At 40.7% G+C, this 25,751-nt stretch overlaps 1 protein-coding gene across 7 annotated transcripts in view; it reads right to left on the reverse strand.

The window, feature by feature from the left end:
• Positions 1–7,395: 7,395 nt before the first annotated feature.
• LOC122746208 (cytochrome P450 2A3-like) overlaps positions 7,396–25,751 on the reverse strand; it is an 81,087-nt gene continuing 62,731 nt past the window's right edge. For 6 of the 7 annotated variants that reach the window (XM_043991680.1, XM_043991678.1, XM_043991683.1 and 3 more), the window contains one exon: positions 24,610–24,891. In XM_043991680.1, coding sequence (XP_043847615.1) covers positions 24,707–24,891 — 185 coding nt within the window. In that variant the 3' untranslated portion in view covers positions 24,610–24,706. Of the gene's footprint in view, positions 7,675–24,609; positions 24,892–25,751 lie in introns of those variants that run through there. The other variant, XM_043991679.1, reaches the window with a different exon arrangement.

The following is a 25,751-nucleotide window of genomic DNA, read 5'->3' on the forward strand; positions in this document are numbered from 1 at the left end:
ATTAAATACTAAAATATAAATCATGAAAAGTAAAAGAGAGATGAATAAAATTGAAAGTTAAAGATGATCTAATAAATGTAGGAGTTGGTTTTATTGGGGAAAAGATGCAATAATATGGATTAAACCATTGACTAATTTGGTTTAAAAAACCCAAATTACCAGTATCAAAAATGAAGAGGGTGAATACACCACCAATGAAAACAAATTTTTCACAATTATTAGGAGCTATTTTGTCCAAATATATGCCAATAAAATTGCTAAATGAAATGGATGAATAATTATAAAAATACAAATTGTCCAGATTAATAGAAGAGAAACTAGAAGGCTTAATTAATTCCATCTTAGAAAAAAGAAATTGAAGAAATCATAAATTAGCTCCCTAAAGGAAAAAACAAACAAATTCCAAGACCAAATTGATTTACAAGCAAATTCTACCATACATTTAAAGTACAACTAATTCCAATTATATAAAGTGTTTGAAAAAAGAAAAGGTAAAGGAGTCCTATCAAATTAAAAAACACTAAAAATAATAGGAATAAATGGAACTTTTCTTGAAATGATAGTGTCTATCTAAAATCATCAGCAAATATTATTTGCAATAGAAATAAAGCAGAACCCTTCCCAATAAGATCAGGGTAAAGTAAAGATATCCATTATCATTCTTATTATTCAATATAATACCCAAGAAATTAAAGGTTATAAGCATATACGATGAGGAAATAAAGTCATTACTTTTTTCAGATGATATGATGGTAAACTTAAAGAACCCCAGAGAGTCAACTGAAAAACTAGCCAAAATAATAACTCCAGCAAATTTGCAGGATATAAAATAAACCAGCACAAGTCATCATTATTTCTATGTGTTGCCAACAACACCAAGAAGGAAGAAAAAGAAAGAGAAATTTCATATAAAGTAACTTCAGACAGTATAAAATACTTGGGTGTCCACTTGCCAAGACATATAAGACTTACAAAAACAGAGACTTACAAACAAACTTACAAACACAAATACAGTTCTAAATAACTGAAGAAAGTTAATTGATATGATATGATAATATGACAATTTACCTAAATTAATTTAATTTTTCTGCTTCATACCAATCCCATTACCAAAGAATGACTCCAAAGAGCTAGAAAAAAATAACAAAATTCATCTGGAGGAACAAAAGGTTAAGACTATCAAGGCAATCAATGGGGAAAAAATGGGAAAGAAGATGGCCTACTAGTACCAGATCGGAAACTATATTTCAAAGTGCTTATCATCAAAACAATTTGGTCCTGCATAAGAAATAAACTGATTAATCAATGGAATGGCTAGTTATACAATATATAGAAGTGAATGAACACAGTAATCTATTGTTTGATAAACCTAAAGATCCCAAGGTAGGACAAAAATAATGTATTTGATAAAAACTGCTGGAAAACTTGAAAACAATTTTACAGAATCTGGACATAGAACATCTCATACCATATACCAAGTTGAGCTCAAAATGGGCACATGACTTAGACATAAAGGGTGATATCATAAGGAAATTAGGGGAACATGGAAGAAATTACCTGTCAGATTTATGCCTAGGGAAAGAGTTCATGACCAAGAAAGAGGTAGAGAGATTCACAAGAGGTAAAATGGATGATTTTGATTACATAAAATTAGAAAAGATTTTGCACAAACAAAACCAATAGAAGGGGCAGCTAGGTGGCACAGTGGGTAGAGAATTGGGCCTGAAGTCAAGAAAATATTAGTTTAAATCTGGCCTCAGACACTTTCTAGCTGTCCTCCTAGTAACTTTAAGCAATATGATGATCCACTACAACTCCAAAGGATTCCTGATGAAAAATGTTCTCTGCCTCCAAAAAGAGAACTTCAGAGTTCAGATTGGGGCATATATATATATATATAAATTATATATATATATATTTATATTTATATATTTATATATATTTATTTATATATTTATTTTATAATATATATATATATAAATTATAAAAGTATTTTATTATTTTCCAGTTACATGTAGAGATAGTTTTCAACATTTGTTTTTATAAGATTTCTAGTTTCAAATTCCCTCCCCCCCCTCCCCAAGACAGCAAGTAATCTGATGTAGGTTAGGCATATATATATATTTTTTAAAGTTTGATGGAATTCTCCTGTGAATCCTTTGGGACCAGGATTTTTTCCCCCTTTGGTTAGCTCCTTTACAGTTAGTTCTATTTCATTTTCTAAGATTGGATTATTTCAGATCACTTAGGTCTTTTTTTTGTTTTGTTTTGTTTTTGTTTTGTTTTTTAGTGAGGCAATTGGGGTTAAGTGACTTGCCCAGGATCACATGGCTAGTAAGTGTTATGTGTCCGAGGCCGGATTTGAACTCAGGTCCTCCTGACTCCAGGGCCTGTGCTCTATCCACTGCGCCATCTAGCTGCCCTGGATTATCTTTTTTAAAGTCTTTTCAAGGAACCAACTTTTAGTTTTATTTATGATTTCTATAGGTTTTTTTCTTCCAGATTATTTATTTCTCCTCTAATTTTTAATATTTCCTCTTTTCACTTTTAAAAAGATTTATTAGTGGGATTTCCAGTACTAAAAATGCATATTCAATTCATTAAACATCTTTTCCCATTTTGTTAATGTGTCTTTGTAGGGATATGATATTTTCTATGAGGATAGCTCTAGCTTCATCTCATAAATTTTGATGTATTGTTTCATCATTATAATTTTCTTTCACACAATTATTAATTCTTTCTATGATTTGTTTTTTGACCCATTTGTTATGTGGAATTTCATTATCAAGTCTCTATTTGGGTCTGTATCTTTTGTTTGTCATCTTTGAACTAATTACTCTTTTTATTACCTGACAGTATGTGAAGGATGCATTTTCTTTTCTTTCTTTCTTTTTTTAGTAATAAACATTTTTATTTATAGTTTTGAGTTCCAATTTTTATCTCTCCTTCCCTCCCTTCCCTTCCCCCTCCCTGAGGCAGTAAGTAATTAGATATGGGTTATACATGCATGATTATGTAAAACATTACCATATTAGTCATTTTGTACAAGAAAACTTGAATTAAAGAAAAAAATGAAAGAAAGTGAAAAATGGCAAGTCTGTGTTCCATCAATATTAATTCTTTCTTTGGAGGTGGATAGTATGTTTCATTAATAGTCCTTTGGGATTGTCTTGGATCATTGTATTGTTGAGAATAGTTAAGTCATTCACAGTTCTTCATCAAAGAAAATTGCTGTCTCTGTGCACAATGTTCTCTTGTTTCTGCTCACTTCACTATTCATCAGTTCATACAAGTCTTTCCAGGCCTTTCTGAAACCAAAGGATGCATTTTCTATTTCTGCCTTTTCACATTTGTTTGCAATATCCCTGTGCCTTAATACATGGTCAATTTTCATAAAAGTTTCACTGAATGCTGATAAATATGTCCGTCTGTCTGTCTATCTCTCTCTCTTTTGTGCAGGGCAATGAGGATTAAGTGACTTGCCCAGACTCACACAGTAAGTGTCAAGTGTCTGAGGTCAGATTTGAACTCAGGTCTTCCTGAATCCAGAGCTGGTGCTTTATCCACTGTACCACCTAGCTGTCCCATATGTATGTTCTCTTGCAATTGCACTTAGAAAATGCTCTAAGTCTAGATTTCAGAAAAACCTGGAAAGACTTAAGTGAACTGATGCTGAGTGAAATGAGCAGAACCAGGAGAACATTGTACATAGTAACAGCAACATTGTGTGATGATCAACTGTGATAGACTTGGCTCTTCTCAGCAGTGCAATGACCCAAGATAATTCCAAAGAACTCATGATGGAAAATGTTCTCCACATCCAGAAAAAAGAACTGTGGATTCCGAATACAGATTGAACCATACTGTTTCTACTTTTTGTTGTTTTTTTCCTCTTTTTTTGAAGTTTTTCCCTTTTGTTTTGATTCTTCTTTCACAACATGACTAATGCAGAAATATGTTTAATGTGATTATACATATACAACCTATGTCAGATTGCTTTCTGTCTTGGGGAGGGGGGAAAGAAGGGAGGGTGAGAGAGAAAATTGGAACTAAAAATCTTATGAAAACAAATTTGGAAAACTATTTTTTACATGTAACTGGAAGATATTAAAATACTTTTATGATTAAGTAAAAAAAGAAACATACAAAAAATAAACATAAGTCTTTTAGCTATAGTTTCTCTAGCAATTTCTTCAATTTTAGATTTTCCTTTTTTTTTTTTTTTGGTCTTTCTGTTAGACTTACCCAAACCTGAGACAGGGACAGTAAAATCTTTAAAAGCTATCGATTAGGTGAAAGAGTGGGTATAGTGTTAGATCTGGAGATAGGAAAACCTGAATTCAAATCTGGCTTCAGACCACTTAGGTAGTGGACCTTGGCATTTTTGTAATTCATTCAGTGAAAGTCCAATGGGAAGGGCTTTGCCAAACTCATTTTTCTTCTGGAGTGAGTCTAACCTTTTAGGGTAATTCTATGAGGCTAGAGTCCTATAAACATCCTTGGGATACAAGTGGGACTCACTGGAATATTGGGAGGATTGCTAATCTAATGACACCAATTTCATGTCCCTTTTAAGGGAAGTCCTAACCAGAAGGTGGTGCTATGAGCCTGAATCACTCTATAAGGCCCTGAGGGGCAGGTAGGACTCATTAGGCATGGTGAAAAATTGTCTTGATTATTTAGGGGCTAATTTGAAGCATTTCTGTTTTTTGTACATTAGGTAAAGTGAAATAAATGCTGTCTTATACTCCCTATGTATTTTTACCTTGAGTGCTTGTACAGAGACTGTACATAGTCATGAGTTCTATAGAAGGTATATTCCATTGTTTCCAAAAGAAACTCTAGCTGGGAAAAATGATTTACAAAGAATAACCCCTTTTGGAGGATCTCCCAAGATTGGATTCAGTCATATACATCCAGAATTTACAATGCTAGGCCACAGGTTATGCTACTAAATTGTACAGTGCAAGAAGTAAACACAATGCTCTAGGTGTGGTCTGAGTAAGGCAGAGTACAAATTATTTCCACCTGGTTCTGGACACTGATGTGACACCCTGCTGATTCCTCCGGAGCTTGTGTTAACCCTCTCAGATCTTTTCCACATGAACTGTTGTGGGAACAATATTGTGTTCTTGCTGAATTATTATTTTTTTGTAAAAATAAAAGTGCAGGATTTAATATTTACCAGTATCATTATTTTTTTTTTTTTGCAGGGCAATGAGGGTTAAGTAACTTGCCCAAGGTCACACAGCTAGTAAGTGTCAAGTGTCTGAGGCCAGATTTGAACTCAGGTCCTCCTGAATCCAGGGCCAGTGCTCTATCCACTGCGCCACCTAGCTGTCCCCAGTATCATTATTTTTTGTCATGGATTCATCCTGTCATTCCAAGTAGTCAAGCATTTTTGGAGCGCAAGTCTGTCATCTAATTGATTAGCTCTCCCTCCCAGATTCGTATCCTTTGTAATTCTGAGAAGGTTTCTTTGCCTTCCTCTAAGTCATTGATGAACATGTTGAATGGTACAGTGACAAGAGCAAAATTCCAGGGTACTCCAATGAAGACCTCCTTCTAAACTGATTTGTACTTATTAATGACTATTCTTTGGGTCCAAAGAGATCATAGATTTTGAGCTGTACCTCTGAGGTCATTGATTACAGCCATGTCTATTAACAGATGAGGAGACAGAGACCCAGAGAAGGGAAGTGACTTACCCTGCGTCAGATAGCTAGCAAGTGTTGGAGGGAGCATTTGAACTCTGGTCTTCCTGATTCCAAGCCCTATGCTCAACCCACCCCACCACCCTGACTGTAGCCCACAGCTGGGTCTACCTGACTGCTCTTTCACACAATCCACCTCTCTCTTTCCTCATGTAGTAGCAGCCTGGTAGGCCTGGGTCCAGTTAGGGATGCTCTGGCCCTGAGGGGGACACTATGACCAATGAGAAATATGGTTGGTCAACTTGCTGGGGTCAGAGATTACTGTTTCTTTAGAGAAGCAAAGTAGTTAATTAGCCAGATAGTGGATTGGTCAAACAGATCATAAAGCAGCCACCAAGAAAGCTGGGCTCCTTGAATTTATAGCATGAGCTTAGTTGGGAGACAATTGTGTTTGCTATGTGATTAGGAGCAGGCAGTGACATTAATCTCAAGTTAGAAATGTGGAATTTTTATTATCCATATATCCCAATAGAGAACATCATTATTTTTCCGGGCCGTTGTAAGTTTTCAGTCTTATGTCTCTCCCCCCACCCCCTTCTCACTCCTATAAAATGGTTGTCTTCTGTGTTGGGGAAGTTGAAGCTGAACTTCTCCTTCTAGCTATAACTCTATGTGGTGTCTGATTAAGGACCATGCCATAAGCCTGTACCTCCCCGGGAGTTGAAGTCTAGGCTTCTCCTCCTGGCCATGACTGTGTGTGCCAAATAATAAAAACTTTTACTTACATTTTGGTTAGATTGTGTGGGCAAGTAATTCTTTGAAAGAGGAATATTTCCAGAACCAATGTCGCAGTAACATTCATTATCTCTCCTACCTAGAGTCATCCCCTCATCCCTCATGCTGCTCTTTACCAACTGACTGCCCCTTGGCCTTGGGTAAATCCTTGTCCTCTCTTGGCTTCAGTTTTCCGATCGATCATTCATTCTCTGATGTTTCAAATGTTTGCTAGTAAAGATTTATGGCCTCTTTCTTGCCATAAGGTAAAGAAAGGTAGAGAGAGATATACAGAGAGAAAGACAGACAGAGTTATAGAAAGTTATAGAGAGAAAGACATAAGGAAAGAGAGCTAGAGAGGAAGAGAGACAGAGAAAGATGCACTGATGCAGAGAGTTTAATTTGTGGATCAAAAGACATAGACATAGAAAAAAGAGGACAAGAAACAGAAGAAAGGGAGAAAAAGTCAGAGACAGAGAGGTGGAGGGACAGAGACCTAGGCAGAACTGGCCACAAGGGGGCAAAGGAAATCTGTCATTTGTGAGCCAAGAGTCCTCAGACCCAGTCCCAGCTTTGCCGGTGACTCTCTGTGTATCCTGGGACAAATTGTGGGAGAAGAATCAGAATGAGAATCAAGGTGTCTAGACCTAGAAGTGACCTCAAAGGCCATCTAGCAAACCCTGGTCATGAGTCTAATAAAGAGAGGGGAAGGGAATTGTCCAAAGCTGATGTATCAGAGGCAAGATTGGAACCCATGTCCTCTGACTCCAGAGCCAGCACTCTTTCACTTGTGCCTCATCAGGGTAAAACCAGGCTCTACCACTGCCTCTCAGTGTGACCTGGGAGAAAGTCTCTTTTTCTCTGGGAGCTTCAGTTACCTCAGGTGTAACCTGAGGAGATTGGAATCAGTGACCTGAGAGGTGCCCAGGCCCAGGTTCCAGGAGCCAAACAAAGAAGCAGAAGGAGCTGGGTGGGGGCTCAGACTTTATTAATACATGCTCTGATACCCGCCCAGGAGTTATCCAGGCTCTTGCTTCAGCCGTGGCTGCCTGGGCTCAGCCTCATCCTCGGGGCAGGAATGAGATGGTGTAGCTTCTGGGGATGGTGAAAAAGCTCGCCACTATGGGGGAGATATCGATGGCTTCTTTTGGCAGAGGAGACTGGATGTGAAAGTTCTGCAGCACGGTGGTGAGGAAGAGGAAGAGTTCCATTCTGGCCAAGCCTTCACCTAAGCAGGAGCGTTTGCCTGGGGAACAAGAGTCAGAGATGGGCAGGGTGAGGAGGGCTTTTAGGACAGACAATGTCAGAGCAGGGAAGAAGCGAAATGGTCATAGGAAATGATAGTTTGCTGGGCTTGGTTTCAAGAAGACCCGAGTTCAAATGTTGCTTAGATATTTAGTATCTTTGTCTTCCTGGGCAAGTCATTTAACTTCTCCAAGGTTCTGTTTTCTGTCCCAGGCCTCAATTTCACAGATGAGGAAATGGAGTTTTAGGGATGAAGTGATAGGTCACCCTGGTAGGAAGCTTTAGAGATGAGACTTGCCCAAGGGCTTATGACTCACCAAATTCATCAAAGACCATGTTGAAGGTGGCTAGCTTCCCTCGGCCAGAGAACTCCTCTGCTTGGTCAACCAGCACCTTTTTAATGGCTTTATACCCAGGGAGGACTACGATAGTCCTGGGCCTCAGGTGCACTGTGAACACAGGTCCATATTTTTCCCCAATTTGGAGCATATGGAGAAGTCAGAATAAGACAAGTTATGCCTGTGAGCTTCATGATTTCTTCCTTCTTAGTCCTCTCCCCCAAAATATAATTCAACCATCATCTCTCTGCAGCATTTGAAAAAAAAATTTCTATTTTTGTTTTTTTTTTGTTTTTTTTGCAGGGCAATGAGGATTAAGTGACTTGCCCAGGGTCACACAGCTAGCAAGTGTCAAGTGTCTGAGGCCTGATTTGAACTCAGGTCCTCCTGAATTCAGAGCCAGTGCTTTATCCACTGCCCCACCTAGCCGCCCACAACAAGGAGCTTTTAAAAATAATGCCTACAGGGGGCAGCTAGGTGGCTCAATAGATAAAGCACTGGCCCTGGATTCGGGAGGACCTGAGTTCAAATCCAGCCTTAGACACTTGACACTTGCTAGCTGTGTGACTCTGGGCAAGTCACTTAACCCTCATCGCCCTTCAAAAAAAAAAAAAGATTAAGAAAAAATAATGCCTACAATCCTATCCACTTTCAAGTCCTATAGATTATCTTTTTTTCCCCTTGATTTCAGGAGAGGATCAACTTGAGATTTATTGTTCAAAGCTACAAACTGAATCAATAAATTTGCTTATAGGAAAAGAAAGAAATACAGACAGACAGACAGACAGACAGACAGACAGATGAAGACAGTCCCTGCCCTCAAGGACCACACAGTCTAATGGGGGAGACAATGTATAAGCAACTTGGTAGAAACAAGTTCTAAACAGGATCCAGGGAAGCTGATGAACAGAGGAAAGGCCCTGGCGTGAATGGGGATTCCTTGCTGAAGGTGGGATCTTAGCTGAGCCTTGTGGAAGCCAGGGACTTCAGGAAGAGAATTTTAAAATGCATTTAAAATGTCTTTTTGATGCTCTTTCTGAGAGGGGGGACAGCATATTTTTTCTAAGCCCCTTCCATATAGTGGGCTTCCTGAAACAATTCTGCAGAGTCAGGAGAGGCTATTGAACCCGGTGGCTGCAGCAGAGAAGATGTCTGATGCTGCACGTCTAGTGCCCATGTTCTGCCAAGAGATCTCCCTGGCCCCTCAGCTCTCCATCTCCCACCCTCTCCCTCTGGCCCCCAGGCTTGGCCCCCAGACTTCTTAGCCTCCTCTGTACCTCCCCCCAATCCCTCTCTTGCAGCCAGCTGTGCCCTTCCCTCTCCACAAAAAGGTTCTCTGCTTTTCTTGGAGACTCTTTCCAAAAAGATCATAAAACAGCCATGAGAGACCATCTAACCCAACCTGTCATGTTGAAGAGAGGGAAAGTGAGGACTAGAGAGAGAGGAAAGGCTCTTCCTCAAATAAATAGCAAGAAGCAGAGACTTTTCTGCCTCCATCTCTCTTTCTTCATTTGTCCTTGTCTCAGACCCTCCCAGACTCTCCCTCCAGCCACCCTGGAACCTGCTTATGCGTGTGGGAGACATGTCTCTGTATCTCTTGCTCTTTGGGGTTATGTGTCATCATCTCTGTCTCCGTTTTTTCTTTTCCGCTAATTTGATCGTCTGTGTCTCCCTGCCTATCTGGCTGTCATTTCCTATGTCCCTGCTTCTGAGTATCTTTCTTTGTGTGTTTCTGATGTACCCTTGTGACTCTGTCTCTGTCACTGACTTTCTGTGTGCCTCTTTCCTCCTCCTGTGTCTCCCTGTTAATTTGTCTTTTGGTCTCCCTGTCTTTGCTCCTCTGGGTGTCTTTGTCTATGGGTCTCTCTCTATCTCTCTCTCTCTCCCTCTGCTCTTTGTGTCTCTGTCAGTCTCTGTGTTTCTCTGTCCTCTGTCTCAGTCTCTCCATGTTTTCCCTCTTGTCCCCAGCTCCCCAGCCCCAGTACCTTCATGAGGGAGTCAAACATTTCCTCAGTGTTGAGCTGCAGTGTTGAGTTGCCAATGAAAGGCAGGGGGGTGGGCCCAGGGGGGAGTCTGCTGCAGACCTTCCTCTGTCTCCACACAGAGAGCACCATCAGGGCTGAGAGGCAAAGGAATAGGGCCCCCAGCAGCAGCCCGGAGGCCAGCATGGTGGAGGTGGCAGAAGCCTGACTACAGCGTTGTCTAGGGTTTGGGAAGATGCTGAGCCAGGCCTGGGGTCCAGATAGGGCTGGTCCTGCCTTTTATGCCTGGGGGTGGAGGTTGTCTCTTGGCACGGATCCTGGCTCCCTTATGTAACTTTCTCAGTCCCATGTCCTTCCTCCCCTGAGCCCCAGGACTGCCCAACTCGGAGGGCCAACTCTGAGAAGGATTGAGTGCAATGGGACTCAGAAACTTGTGGTTCCCTGGGGATAAAACTAGAAATAGGGGAGGTTTAAAGAGGTGTAATACCCAGACATGGTGTTGGGGTCTCAGAACTCAATGATAGCAGTTTGACAAGTATCTAGAAATAGACATTTAAGGTCAGGGTATCTTAAGACTTGAGGATGAGGCAATGGGGGGAACTAGTGGGAGCACCAAATAGATATTTTTTGTGTGTGGTGGGGAGGCAATGAGGGTTCAGTGACTTTCCCAGGGTCACACAGCTAGTGTCAAGTGTCTGAGGCTGAATTTGAAGTCAGGTCCTCCAGAATCCAGGGCTGGTGCTTTATCCATTGCCCCGCAAAAAAAAAAAAAAAAAAAAAAAAAAAAAAAAAAAAAAAAGAATCCCAGGACATCAGAGCTGGAAGAGGCCTCAGCAGCCAAAGACACCCCCTTCCTGAGCTACCTCACAAGTGGTGGTCCAGCTTCTGTTTAAAGATGTTCAAAGATGAGTAATCCACCAGTTCTCTGGATAGTCCATTGCACCTTTGGACAGTTCTCAGCGTTAGGAAGTCTTTTCTCCCTGACATCCAACCTAAGTGCCTCCCTTTACCATTTTTCCCTTTGCATTGCTTCTGCCCTCTAGGATCAAGCAGCACAAGTCTATTATCATGTTTCCTACATTTTGTAGATGAAGAGACACATACCCAGGGAGAGAAAAGTACTTTCCAAGGTATTATATAGTCAGACAAAGTTGTTGGACCTAGAATAGTGGGTTCATGATCACCTCCTTCCTCCAAATTTAGATCATGAATACACGTAAGGCGAGGAAGATACAGGGAACAAAGGAAATGGGGAATCCCTATTCATGTCTCTTTCTGTTGGCCTTCTTCTCCTTTGTTTCTGCATCTGTCTTCATGTCTTTCTGTTCCCTTCCCTGTTTCTTTTATTCTTTGTTCCCCATCTTTGTATCTCACTTTCTCCATTTTTTTCTGTCCTTATCTCTCTTTGCCATCTTTCCCCCCTAGTTGATGAGAGGTGCTCAGTATATCTGAATATCTGCTCTGGCTTGCTGTATGACCCTGGGTTCTTTTTGAACCTACCTCCTGATCTGTGCCACAGAGTGCCTTTGAGCCCCACCCATGGAAGTCTGAGACTTGCCATCTAATATCTGCTAGTGCTTCCTGCTCATGTCTGAGACCTGCTAACTGATGTCTGTGGATCCCATTTCCTAATGTCTGGGGATTCCCCCAGATACCTGTAAAACCCTAACTCCGAGATCTCACCCACCACTTCCATTTTTACCTGCCCATTGGGCCAGTACCTCCTGAATCTTGATCAGTGTGAGATTTAAAATTGGATACTAGAGCATTAATCTCCCCTCTTTAACCTTTCCCTTAATTTATCTCCCAGACTAGTAAATGGAAGAAACCTCTGGTCTCTGGTTAGAGCTTTTATTGTTTGGTAGTTACAAGGTGATGTTGATTAGAGGGATAGGAAAGTAGAAATACAAAACAAATAGTCTAAAGTCTAAGCTTAGTCTATATTCCGTATAAAACTCACCAAAAGCCCAAGGCCACATGCTGCTAACGTCGGTTCATGAGGACAAAAAAAACAAAAACAAAAACAAAAAACTGCCCCTCTAGACAAAACTTTCCTCTCTTCCTTTTTCTATATTGTTGTTCACATATTATTAGTTAGCAATAGTTATTATATTCTGTTGTTTTTTACTGTTCCGTCAAAGAAACATTTTGTTTCTTGAGGAATCAAAGGGGGGAATGTGGTAAAAAGTACGCCAGTTTTTGAAGGACCACCCTTTCAGGGAGGAGATCGACGGCGGTGCACGGGCTACGCATGTCAGTCTGGCTGCTAAGCACTCCACTTCCGGGGTGCGAGCTTAAAAGTCAAGGAGAGAATGGAAGTGAGGTCTCTTTCCTGTTCTCTTGGTCCGAGGACTGGTGCAACACACAGACAGACACTGACTGGAGTTAGATGTAGCCCGGCTCGCCCTTAGCAGCACGTGCTTGACTCTCTCTCCCCTCAAAGGTGGCCTTGGGCTTTTGATGAGTTCTATACATAGACTAAGCTTAGACTTAAGACTATTTGTTTTGTATTTCTACTTTTCTACTTTGTAACTATCAAACAATAAAAGCTTTAACTAGAGACCAGAGGTTTCTTCCATTTACTAGTCTGGGAGATAAATTAAGGGAAATGTTAAAGAGGGGAGATTAATGCTCTAGTATCCAATTTTAAATCTCACATCAGGAAGGAGTCAATGAAGTTCCAGGGGGGAGTTAGGGTCCAGGGTGTAACGATTGGAATGATGCCACCTGCTGGATACTTACTGTAGAAGAGTTCTGCCCATGAAGCGAAGGTCTTTGAGGGCAAGACCAGGAGTCTTTTCTTTGGCGGGAGGAAGTGACGCGGACTAGTGGGAGGAGGAAGGAAGAGACTGGCGCTGACTCTGGGGCTCTTTCCTGAGGACGCTGGCGGAGAAGGGAGCTAGAAATGTGCTCTCCCTTTAATAGATAGGAATCTAGGCCTTTCTCTCTCTCTTTACCAAATTCTTATTCTCCTTAATAAATGCTTAAAAGTCTAACTCTTGCTAAAGCTTGTAATTGATTGGCAACCACTCATTAGATATTTTAGACAGTTTAGCTAGAATTTTAGCCCCTTAACAAGGGTGGCCTGGTTCTCCTGGACCTTCTCAGTGATAAAGGCCTCCAGTCCTTTCAGCAACTTGAGTGCTTGCTGCTGAGGCCCCGACAGGTACTTCATTATTCCAGAAAACATTTCATATAGCCAGGGGAGGGCACGGGAGAAGTCATGAGGCATTGGGCCCTGGATTGTATGCCTGAGGTGTGTGGGGGAAATGGGGTGATAATCATCATGAAAGATAGGAGTCTAAGATAGGGAACCAGTGCCATAATGGAGAATGGGTGGTCAGGAGTGGGCACTGAGTCAGATTGGGAATGGGTTGGTCAGGATGAGATATAGGCAATTGGCTGGGATTTGGGTATCAAGAGAGAGAATAGGATCAGATGAGGGATGGAGAGGACATGGTGGAAGATAAACAAAAATGGGGAGAAGAGGTCGTACTGTGGAAGGGGCTCAGAATGGGCACAAGGTCAGATTGAGGAATAGGGTACAGGAGGTTGAGGACAGCAATGAAAGGTGAGGATTAAGGGATGAAGGTGACTAGAGATCCAGGGGCGTGGGAGAAAAGGTCTTGGGTCACTTGTCCCATGGATGTGGCTGTGAACTGTAAGCTCACCTTCATCTTTTGCAACATGGACAGGAACTGCTTGTCCTCATATTTAAAGCGATGACCAAAGACAATGGACCAGATGACACTGACAACTGTGCAGCTCAGCATGAAGGTGGGGTCAGTGAGGGCCCTTGTAGTCCAACCAGCTCAACAGAAACAGAGAAAGGGAAGTGCAGGGTTAGAATGATGAAGAAAGAGGAGAAAAGAGAGCGATCAAGATGGTGGAAAAAAGAAACAAGAAAGAAATGAGCAGAGACTCCAAGGATTTAGTGGAGTCAGTTTTTGATAGAGATATTATGAAAAGGCAGGTGACAAGGGAGTAGGAATTGAGAGAATAAAGATACACAAAAAGTTGATAGAAGTAGAGACAGGAAGAAAGAGCTAGTGATTCAGTCTCTGACTCTCACACCATCCTCTAAAGGACAGCCAATATCCCCACCCCAAATCCTGTACAGCAGGGATATTTAATGTTGGAGCACCTTCCCTCCCTCCCAGGCTCTGTAGGCTGTCACTGGATATGCAATGAACTCTTTTCTAGTCAAGGGACTCACATGTCTCAGAGTGGGGAGAGGAGAGGGTTTTTTAGGAGCTTTTTTTTTAAAGTATTTAGAATTTTATTTTCCCCCCAAATTACATGTAAAAACAAATTTTAACATCGATTTCTAAAACTTTGTGCTCCAAATTCTTCCTCCACCTCACCTCCCTCTTAAGAACTTAATTAATTCAATATAAGTTATACATGTGTAGTCATGCAAAACATTTCCACATTGGTTGTGAAAGAAAACAGACAAAAAACTTTAGAAAAAGGAACTAATAAAAAACCATGCTTTAATCTGTTTTCAGATACCATCAGTTCTTTCTCTGTAGATAGACTGCATTTTTCATAAGTCCTTCAGAGTTGTCTTCAATCATTGTATTGGTGAAAATAACTAAGTCATTCACAGCAGATCATCTTACAATATTGCTGTTACTTTGTATACAGTACATTTCACTTTGCATTAGCCCATGTAAGTCTTTCCAGGTTTTTCTGAGAGCATCTTGCTCATCATTTCTTATAACACAATAGTGTTCCATCATAATCTCATTCCACAATTTGTTCAGCTATTCCCCAATTGATGGGCATCTGCCCAATTTTGAATTGAATTAAAAAAAAAAATCTCTTTTTTGATACCAACCTAGTAGTGGTATTACTAGGTCAAAGAGTAAGCACGGTTTTATAGCCCTTTGGCTATAGTTCCAAATTGCTCTACAGAATGTTTGAATTAGTTTACAACTTTACCAAGAGTATATTAATGTATCATTTCCCCCATATCCCCTACAACATTTGTCAGTTTCCTCTGCTGTGCTATTATCCAATCCAGTGGGTATGAGGTAGTACCCAAAACTGTTTTGACCTGCACCTCTCCAATCAATAGTGAGTTACAGCATTTTTTTTTATATGGCTATAGATAGCTTTGATTATTTCATCTGAAAACTTCATGTCTTTTGATAATCTATCAATTGGGGAATGGCTCTTATTTGAACAAATTTGACTCAGTTCTCTATGTGTTTGAAAACTGAGGCCTATCCAACAAACTTGCTTCAATTTTTTTTCACAGTTACTAAAACTGTATTTCCCTCCATCCTATTTGCTTCCCATGATGCTTACTCCATTTTCTATCTTCTTTCACCCTATCCCTCCTTAAAAGTGTTTTGCTTCTGACTGACCCCTCCCCCAATCTGCCCTCCCTTCTTTCACACTCCCCCCCCCCCAACCTTAACCCCTTCCCCTGCTACTTTTCTGCAGGGTAAGATAGATAACTATATACCTAACTGAGTGTGTATGTTATTCCCTCTTTGAGCCAATTCTGATGAGAGTAAGGCTCATTCACTCCCCCACACCTCCCCCATCTTCCCCTCTATTCCATAAGCTTATTCTTCCTTCCTTTATGTGAGATACTTTACCTCATTCCACCTCTCCCCTTCCCTTTCTCCCAGTGCATTCCTCTCATCCTTTAATTTTATGTTTTAAAGATATCATCCCTTCATATTCAAATCACACCTGTGCCCTCTGTCTATATATACTCCATTCAGCTGCCATAATAATGAGAAAGTTCTTATGAGTTAGAAGTATCATCTTCCCATGTGGGAATGTAAAAAATATAATCTTTTAATATCCCTTATGATTTCTTTCCCCTGTTTATCTTTTTGTGCTTCTCTAGGGTCTTGTATTTGAAAGTCAGATTTTCTATTCAGCTTATGTCTTTTCATCATGAGTGCCTGAAAGTCCTCTCTTTCACTGAATCCCCATTTTTTGCCCTGAAGTATTATCATCAGTTTTGCTGGGTAGGTGATTCTTGATTGTAATTCTAGTTCCTTTGCCCTCTGGAATATCATATTCCAAGCCCTTTAATCCTTTAATGTAGAAGCTTCTAGGTCTTGTGTTATCTTGAATGTGGCTCCACAATACTTGAATTGTTTCTTTCTGACTGCTTGCAATATTTTCTCCTTGATGTGGGAGTTCTGGAATTTGACTATAATATTCCTGGAGGTTTTCATTTGGGGATCTTTTCAGGAGGTGATCAATGGATTCTTTCAATTTCTATTTTACCTTCTGCTTCTAGAATATCAAGGCAATTTTCCCTGAGAATTTCTTGGAAGATGATGTCTAGGTTCTTTTTTTTTTTTATCATGGCTTTCAGGCAGTTCAAGAATTTTCAAATTATCTCTCCTGGATCTATTTTCCAGGTCAGTTGGTTTTCCAAGGAGATATTTCACGTTGCCTCCTATTTTTTCATTCTTTTGGTTTTGCTTTATTGTGTCTTGGTTTCTCATAAACTCATTAGCTTCCATTTGCTCAATCCTAATTTTTAAAGAATTATTTTCAGACTTTGGGGGGTGAGCCAAAGTGGTGGAGGAAAGGCAGTGAGTTCTCAAAATCATGACACTATCACTTCAAAAAACATCCAAATAATGCCATAGGACAATTCCTGGAGCAGCAAAATCCACAGAAGAATGTGCTGAAATCGTCTTCCAACGAAGGATGGCTTGGAAGGCCAGAAGGAGGGAGCTGCTGTGCTGAGACAGAAATGGAGCCCAACCCCACAGTCACCCTGACACAGATCCAGTCCCAGGAAGGCCTCTCCAGAGAAAGAGACCCCCCAGAGCCTCTGAATCAGCTGAAGCACCAGTGTTATCTGGAACTAAGCTCACAGTCTGGTGAGAGGGCTGAGCCCTTGGCAGGGGGAGACTACAAGGGTCTATGCTGGTGCTGAGGGAGAACTTGGGTTTTTCACCCTACTGGGAACTAGGAGTTAGGCTTGAGTATCAGTGGCCCAAGTGGGGGAGGGTCACAGGTTTGTAAGAGCTGACAACCACAACACTCAAAGCTGATTGATTAGCAAGTTGGTCTGGGGTTATTTATGGACCAGGGAACAGGCCAGGTGAGTGAAAAACCTGCTTTTCCTTAAATCATACCACCTGGGACCCCCTGAATCTTGGAATAGTGCAGCCTGGAAACAGTGCCCCACTTTAAGGAGCTAAAAGTCAAGTCAAAGAAAGGCACGATGAGCAGACAGAGAAAGGTGAGGACCATAGAAAGTTTCTTTAGTGACAAGGAAGATCAAGGTGCACCCTCAGGGGAAGATGTCAACATCAGGGTCTCTATATCTAAAGCTTCCAAGAAAAATATGAATTGGTCTCAGGCCATAGAGGTGCTCAACAAGGAATTTGAAGATAAAGTTAGAGAGGTAGAGGAAAAAATGGAAAGAGAAATGAGTGTCATGCAGGAAAGACATGAGAAAAAAGTCAATAGCTTGAAAAGCCAAATTGGCCAAATTGAAAAGGAAGTATAAAAGTTCTCTGATGAAAATAATTGCCTAAGAATTAGGATTAAATAAATGGAAGCTAGTGACTTTATGAGAAACCAAGACACAATATAGCAAATCCAAATGTTAGCCAATTAAAAAAATTTTTTTTTGATTTTTTTTTTTACTGAGGCAGTTGGGGTTAAGTGACTTGCCCAGGGTCACACAGCTAGTAAGTATTAAGTGTCTGAGGCTGGATTTGAACTCAGGTACTCCTGACTCCAGGGTCGGTGCTCTATCCACTGTGCCACCTAGCTGCCCCCAAATTTTTGATTTTTAAAAAATTTTTGTAGGGCAATGAGGGTTAAGTGACTTGCCCAAGATCACACAGCTGGTACGTATCAAGTGTCTGAGGATGGATTTGAACTCAGGTCCTCCTGAATCCAAGGCCAATTCTTTATCGACTGTACCACCTAGCTGCCCCCAAGCAAATCCAAATGAATAAAAAAATAGAGGGCAATGGGAAATATATTCTTGGAAAAACTGCTGACCTGGAAAATAGAGCCAGGAGAGGTAATTTGAAAATTATTGGTCTACCTGAAAATCATGATCAAAGAAAGAGCTTAGACATCATCTTCCATTATCACCACTATTATTCAATATTGTTCTAGAAATGTTAGCCTTGGCAATAAGAGAAGAAAAAGAAATTGAAGGAATTAGAATAGCCAAGAAAGAAACAAAACTATCACTCTTTGCAGATGATATGATGGTATACTTAGAGAATCCTAAAGAATCAACTGAAAACTACTTGAAACAATTAAGAACTTTAGCAAAGTTGCAGGATATAAAACAAACCCACACAAATCATCAGCATTTCTATAGATGACCAACAAAGTCCAGCAGCAAGAGATGGAAAAAGAAATTACATTTAAAAGAATTGTAGACTGGAGGCAGCTAGGTGGCACAGTGGATAAAGCACTGGCCCTGGTTTCAGGACGACCTCAGTTCAAATTCAGCCTCAGACACTTGACACTTACTAGCTGTGTGACCCTGGACAAGTCATTTAACCTTCATGGCCCTGCAAAAAAAACCAAAACAAAACAACAATAAAATAATTGTAGACAATATAAAATACTTGGGAGTCTACCTTCCAAGGCAAACCCAGGAACTATATGAACACAATTACAAAACACTTTTCACGCAAATAAAATCGGATCTAAACAAATGGAGAAACATCAGTTGCTCATGGGTGGGCCATGCTAATATAATAAAAATGACAACTCTACACAAATTAATTTACTTATCCAGTGCCATATCAATCAAACTACCACAAATTATTTCATAGAGCTTGAAAAAACAATAACAAAATTCATATGGAAGAACAAAAGGTCTAGAATATCAAGGAAATTAATGGGAAAAAATATGCAAAGGAAGGTGGCCAGATCTGAAACTATAATATAAAGCAGCAATCATCAAAACTATTTGGTATTGCCTAAGAAATAGAGAGGATGTTTAGTGGAATAGGTTAGGCATGCAAAACAGCAGTAAATGAATATAGCAATCTCCTGTTTGATAAATCCAAAGACTCTAGCCTCCAGGATGAGAATTCACTATTTGACAAAAACTGCTCAGAAAACTGGCAGGAACTAGGCATAGATAATATCTTTTTTTTTGGGGGGGGGAGGCAATTGGGGTTAAGTGACTTGCCCAGGGTTACACGGCTAGTAACTGTTAAGTGTCTGAGGCTGGATTTGAACTAAGGTCCTCCTGACTCCAGGGCCGGTGCTCTATCCACTGTGCCACCTAGCTGCCCCTATAGATAATATCTTACACCATGCAACAAATTAAAACCAAAATGGGTACAAGATCTAGACATAAAGGGTGATACCATAGGCAAATTAGAAACGGAAGGAACAGTTTACTTAACAGAACTGTGGACAGGGGAAGAATTTATGACCAAAGATGAGATAGAGAACATTATGCAATGCAGAGTGGATCATTTTGACTACATTAAATTTAAAAGTTTTTGCACAAACAAAACCAGTGCAAACAAGATTAGAAGGAAAGGAGAAAGCTGGGAAACAATTTTTACCGAGAGTATTTCTGAAAAAGGCCTCATATCTAAACTATATAGAGAACTGATTCAAATATATAAGAAAACAAGTCGTTCTCCAATAGAGAAATGGTCAACAAACAGGCAGTTTTCAGATGATGAAATTAAAACTATTTATAGCCATATGAAAAAACGTTCTCGATCACTCCTGATTAGAGAAAAGGAAAAAGGGATGCTCGTGAATTGAGGAATGGCTAAACAAGTTGTGGTATATGAATGTAATGGAATACTATTGTGCTGTAAGAAATGATGAGCAGGCAGATTTCAGAAAAACCTGGAAAGACTTACATGAATTGATGCTGAGTGAAATGAGCAGAACCAAGAGAACATTGTACATGGTATCAACAACATTTTGTCATGATAAACTGTGATAGACTTAACTCTTCTCAGCAATACAATGATCCAAGACAATGCCAAAAGACTCATGGTGGAAAATGCTCGTCACATTCAGAAAAAAGAACTATGGAGTCTGAATGCAGACTGAAGCATACTATTTTCACTTTTGTAGTTGTCTTTTTGTTATTCTTGTTTATTCTTTCTTGAAATTTTTTTCCTTTTGTTCTGATTAATGTGGAAATATGTTTACCAAGAGAGTAACGTATAGCTTATATCAAATTGCTTGCCGAGAACATATAGATCTCCCGGTATTTTGAGCGTTTTTATATTTCTCTATTTCTATTCTGTTCTCAGTTAGCTTATGTTAATATTAATATATGGATTACCTGGATTTGATGGAGGTACCTTATTATCCAAATGTATTTTTTTATGAAACCCTGGGTTAATAGGAGCAAAATGTCCTTCAAGTGAACTCCAAACTGAACCCAGATAGCAAGCACATAAAAGACCCTACCTAGTGACTTCTTTTCCTCAGGATAGTAAGTCCCTATCTTATGGTGACATCTGGCCATCCTCAGACTTGCCAAACTCCTTTTTTGGGAATCCTGTAATCTTATCATGATGCTTCAGTATTTCCTCCATACTTGTTATATCTGAAATTGTTCAACTTCCTTTGCTTCTGTATCATACTATTGAAACTGACAACATCCTGTAATCAGTGAACAAAAAACCCTCCATATATACCCTCAGAAATGAGGAGTCCTCAGAGCTTCCCTCTTAGGAGGTGAGTCTCCACATTATCATGTGTTATATATTTCTTCTTGGGACAAAATATTAAATTAATATTATGTTTTTCCTATGCATTCTCTGATCTGGTTTCTGTTACTTCTGGTAAGAGAGCCTTCTCTGACTGGGTGAACAAATTGTAAGAGATATTGTTGATGTTTCTGACCTGTGTATTATCTTGTAGGAGGATGGTTATGAAAACTATATTTCATATTTAACACATATAACAGTGCATAATCGGCTCTGGCTATTCTATTTATTTCTTCTGATTTTGTTGTGATTTCTCCTTGCTCATTTGCCATTTTGTTGATTTGATTATTTACCCTCTTCTTTTCAGTTAGATTGAGTAAAAGCATTATAATACTTTTAATTATTTCAGTCAACATTGAGTTTTATTCATAATTTCTATAGGTTTTTTTAGTTTCAAGTTTATCTATTTCTTCTCTAATTTTTGATGTCTTCTCTTTTGTTCTTATTTTATATTTGTTTATCTTCAGTTTAGAGTTCTAGGACCCAAGTTTCTAGAGAGAAGCAAAGAATATTTGTTAGGACCAGCTTCTTGAAGAAGAGGGGATCCTAGAATCCAGGCTTCTAGTTAAAAAAAGGAGGATATCAGGGACAGTGAGTGCGGACTGGAAGAACAGGAATAGACAAAGGCACAACATGGAGGTTTGGGAGGGGACCCGATTACCTGATCTTTGGCCTCTGCTATTATTGTAATTCAATCAGCAAAAGTCCAATGGGAAGGGGTTTGCCTTTCTGAAAACCTTAAGCTCATTTTTCTTCTGGAGTGAGTCTAACCTCTTAGGGTAATTCTATGAGGCTGGAGGCCTGTAAACACCCTTGGGTGGGACTCACTGGAATACTGGGAGGATTGCTGATCTAATGACACCCATTTCATATCCCTTTCAAAGGAAGTCCAAACTACAAGGCAGTGCTGTGAGCCTGGAGCAGTCTATAAGGTCCTGAGGGGCAGGTAGGACTCATTAGGCATGGTGAAAAATTGTTTTGATTATTTAGGGGCTAATTTGAAGCATTTCTGCTTTCTGTAGATTATGTGGAGTGAAATAAATGCTGTCCTATACCAGCTATGTTTTTTCTGGTGAGGCAATTGGGGTTAAGTGACTTGCCTAAGGTCACACAGCTAGTAAGTGTCAAGTAAGTGTCTGAGGTCGGATTTGAACTCAGGTCCTCCTGATTCCAGGGCTGGTGCTCTATCTACTGTGCCACCTAGCTGCCCCCCCCCCCCCGGCTATGTATTTTGATCTTAAGTGCTTGTACAGGGATTGAGAAGTCTTTTCCCCATAAATCATGAGCTCTATAAAAGGTATATTCAGTTGTTTCCAAAAGAAACTCTAGTTGGGAGAAATGATTCACGAAGAATAACCTTTTTACAAATCCGGCCTCAGACACTTAACACTTACTAGCTGTGTGACCCTGGGCAAGTCACTTAACCCCAATTGCCTCACTAGAATTAAAAAAAAAAAAAGAATAACCTCTTTAGAGGAGCTCCCAAGATTGGATTCAATCCATATGCATCCAGAATGTACAATGCTACCAAATTGTACAGTGCCAAGAAGAAAATACAATGCTCTAGGTATGGTCTGGGTAGGGCAGAGTACAAATTATCTCCACCTGGTTCTGGACACTGCCATGACACCCTGCTGATTCCTCTGGAATTTGCAGTAGCACCTTCAGATCTTTTCCACATGAACTGTTGTGTGAATTCTATAGTATTCTTGCAGGACTATTTTTTTTTCATAAAAATAAAAGTGCAGGATTTAATATTTACCTTTATCATTATTTTTTGTCATGGATTCTTCCTGTCATTCCAAGTATTCAAACTTTTTTGGATCCCAATTCTGTTATCCAATTGGTTAGCTCTCCATCCCAGATGTGTGTCCTCTGCAATTCTGAGGTTTCTTTGCCTTCATCTAAGTCACTGATGAACATGTTGAATGGTACAGTGACTTCCAGGGCACTTCTATGTTGAATTGTACCCATTAAGGACTATTCCTTGGGTCCAAGTGTCATGGGGATAATGGGGTAGGGGATTTGGGGTAGGGGTTGGGGTCCTTAGGAATTCCTCTTTAAAGAATTACACCCTCTTGCACACAAAAATAGTTAGAATAAGATAGTAGTTTATTTTGGGGCTGAGGAAGGGAAGGGAAGGGAAACCAAGAGAAATCCTTGGACTTCTCATGGGGAGAGAGGCATGGCACAAAGCATGTGGCTCTGAGATACCAATCTCCTCAAGCAGAAGACTGGCAGGTACTTTTATAGAGGACTGATGGGGGGGTGACCATCTGACTGTAGAAAGTTCCTTTAGTGGTGGAGGACCATCTCCCACTGGTGGTGGCTGGAGGAGTTGGGTGAGGGGTGGCTGCAGATCTCCCAAGCCATCTCTTCAGGACACAAAGGAAGCAGCCATACCTAATCTTATCAGCCCAGGGTTGAGGGAGACTAAAATGAAGGGTGGAGGTCCTGAAGCTAGCTCAGTCCCACTTATCTCTTTAGGTGTGTCTGTCCTTTGGATTAGTTTCTCTATGGGGGAAGATTCTTTGATGTACCTCAGAGAACTTTTGGGGTGCCCTGGGGCCCATAACACAAGTATACATAGAATTATGTGATCATACATTTCCAGCTGGAGGGGACTTCTGAGGTCATTGATTCCAACCATATCTACTAACAGAAGGGGATAGAGAGGCCCAGAGAAGGGAAGTGATTTACACAGGGTCAGATAGCTGACAAGTGTTGGGAGGAGCATTTGAACTCTGATCTTCTCAATTCCAAGCACTATTCTCAACTCATCCCATTACCCTGCCTCTAACCCACACCTGAGTATACTGGAATTCTCTCTCACCAAGCCCACTTCTCTCTTTCCTCATATTCTTCCCTACTGGTGTTATCCTCTCATTCCCCTCACTGCTGTGCACCATCTGGCTGCCTCTTGGCCTTGGGAAAATCCCTTCCCCTCTCTGTGCTTCAGTTTTCATATCTATAATGGGAGGATGAGTCATTCTGTATTCTTTCAGATGTTTGCTAATAAAGATTTATGGACTCTTAATTGCTAGTAGTAGTACTAGGAAAGGTAGAGAGACTGATATACAGAGATAAAGATAGAGTCATAGAAAGTTATAGAGAGAAAGACACAAGGAAAGAGAGCTAGAAAGGAATTTCTCTTGACAGAGAAAGATATGCCCAAATGAAGACAGAGTAATTTGTGAATCAAAAGACATAGACCTAGAGAAAAGAGGACAGGAAACAAAAGAAAGAGGGAAAAAGACATAGAGATGGAGAGATAGAGACCTAGACAGAAATGGCCACAAGGGAGCAAGAGAAATCTCTCCTTTGTGAGCCAGGAGTCTTCAGAACCAGTCCCAGCTTTGCCCTTTACTCTGTTTGTCATGGAAGAAGTAGTGGGAGAAGCATCAGCATGAAAATCAAGGGGTCCAGGGGCAGCTAGGTGGCGCAGTGGGTAAAGCACCAACTCTGGAGTCAGGAGTACCTGAGTTCAAATCCAGCCTCAGACACGATGCTTACTAGCTGTGTGACCCTGGGCAAGTCAATTAACCCCCATTGCCCTGCCAAAAAAAAAAAAAATCAAGGGGTCCAGACCTAGAAGGGGCCTCAAACCCAATCATAAGTCCAATAAAAAGAGGGGAAGTGACTTGTCCAAAGTTATATAGCTCATGTGTCAGAGGCAAGATTGGAACCCAGATCCTCTGACTCCAAAACCATCATTCATTCACTTGTGCCTCATCAGTGTAAAGCCAGGCTCTACCACTGCCTCTCAGTGTGCCCTGGAGAGAAGTCTCTTCCCTTCTGGGAGCTTCAGTTACCTCAAGAGTCAGCTGAGGAGATTGGAATCAGTGACCTGAGAGGTGCCCAGGCCCAGGTTCCAGGAGTCAATCAGAGTACCAGAGGGAGCTCACTGGGTCTCAGACTTTATTAATACACCCACTGCCACCCCATCCAGGGGTTGTCCATTTCCCCCCTCCTTCAGTTGTGCCCACCTGGGCTCAGCCTCATCCTCGGGGCAGGAATGAGATGGTATAGCTGCGGGGGATATTGACAAAGCCCACCATCAAGGGGGAGATATCAATGGCTTCTTTTGGGAGAGGAGACTGGATGTGAAAGTTCTGCAGGATGGTGGTGAGGGAGAGGAAGAGCTCCATTTTCGCCAAGCCTTCACCAAAACAGTGGCGTTTGCCTGGGGAAGAAGAGTCAGAGATGGTCAGGGTGAGGAGGGCTTTTAGGACAGACAATGTCAGAGCCGGGAAGGAGCTAGATGACAAAAGGAAATTGTAGTTTGCTGGGCTTGGACTCAGGAAGACCTGAGTTCATATCTTGCTTAAACATGTAGTATCTTTTTCTTCTTGCCCAAGTCATTCTCCAGTCACTTCTCCAGGTTTCTTTTTCTTCATCTATGAAATGAAGGGGTTGAACTTGATGGTCCAAAAGGAGTTTTCTGATTTAAATCTGTGGTCCCTTAGGACATAAAATTGCAGATTTGGGAGGTACTTTAGAAAAAGACATGCAGCACAGAATATGTTTGGATCTTGTGCCAGAAAAGACTTTGTCTAGGAGACACTTATCTGCAGCAAGGGCAGATTCTTGAAACTTCCTACTTTATCTAATTCTTCTTGCTAATCAGCTGCTATGCCTTTGTTGTTTTTAGGCTCATGAAAGAACACAAGTGCTATCAATAGCTATTAAATTTTGATGCCCTAGTCCATTGCCCTTTTGGCCCATCCTGGGTATGTTTTTTTTCTAGATGATTGGACATCAGAAATATAAGGGCCTTGAGAACATAGAGTGGCTCTCTTTCCTGAGGCAGAGGCCTTTGCTTCCTTTGAGGAGAAAATGGAAACCATACCACATGGAATTTCTGTTCTAAAGTTTGGCTACATCAAAAAGCCTCCTACACCTCCCGCTACTATCACTGCCTTTCTTCCATGGTCTGTCAAAGTGGTGGCCCCCCTCCCTGCTCTTCCCTTGATCCTCTCCCTCCCAATCTCACAGAATTCCCCATCTGTATTTCTACATTCTAAGCAAATTGGCCTCTTTGCT

The sequence above is a fragment of the Dromiciops gliroides genome, chromosome 3 (assembly GCF_019393635.1).
Source record: "Dromiciops gliroides isolate mDroGli1 chromosome 3, mDroGli1.pri, whole genome shotgun sequence".
In the NCBI taxonomy this organism is placed as follows: Eukaryota; Metazoa; Chordata; class Mammalia; order Microbiotheria; family Microbiotheriidae; genus Dromiciops; species Dromiciops gliroides.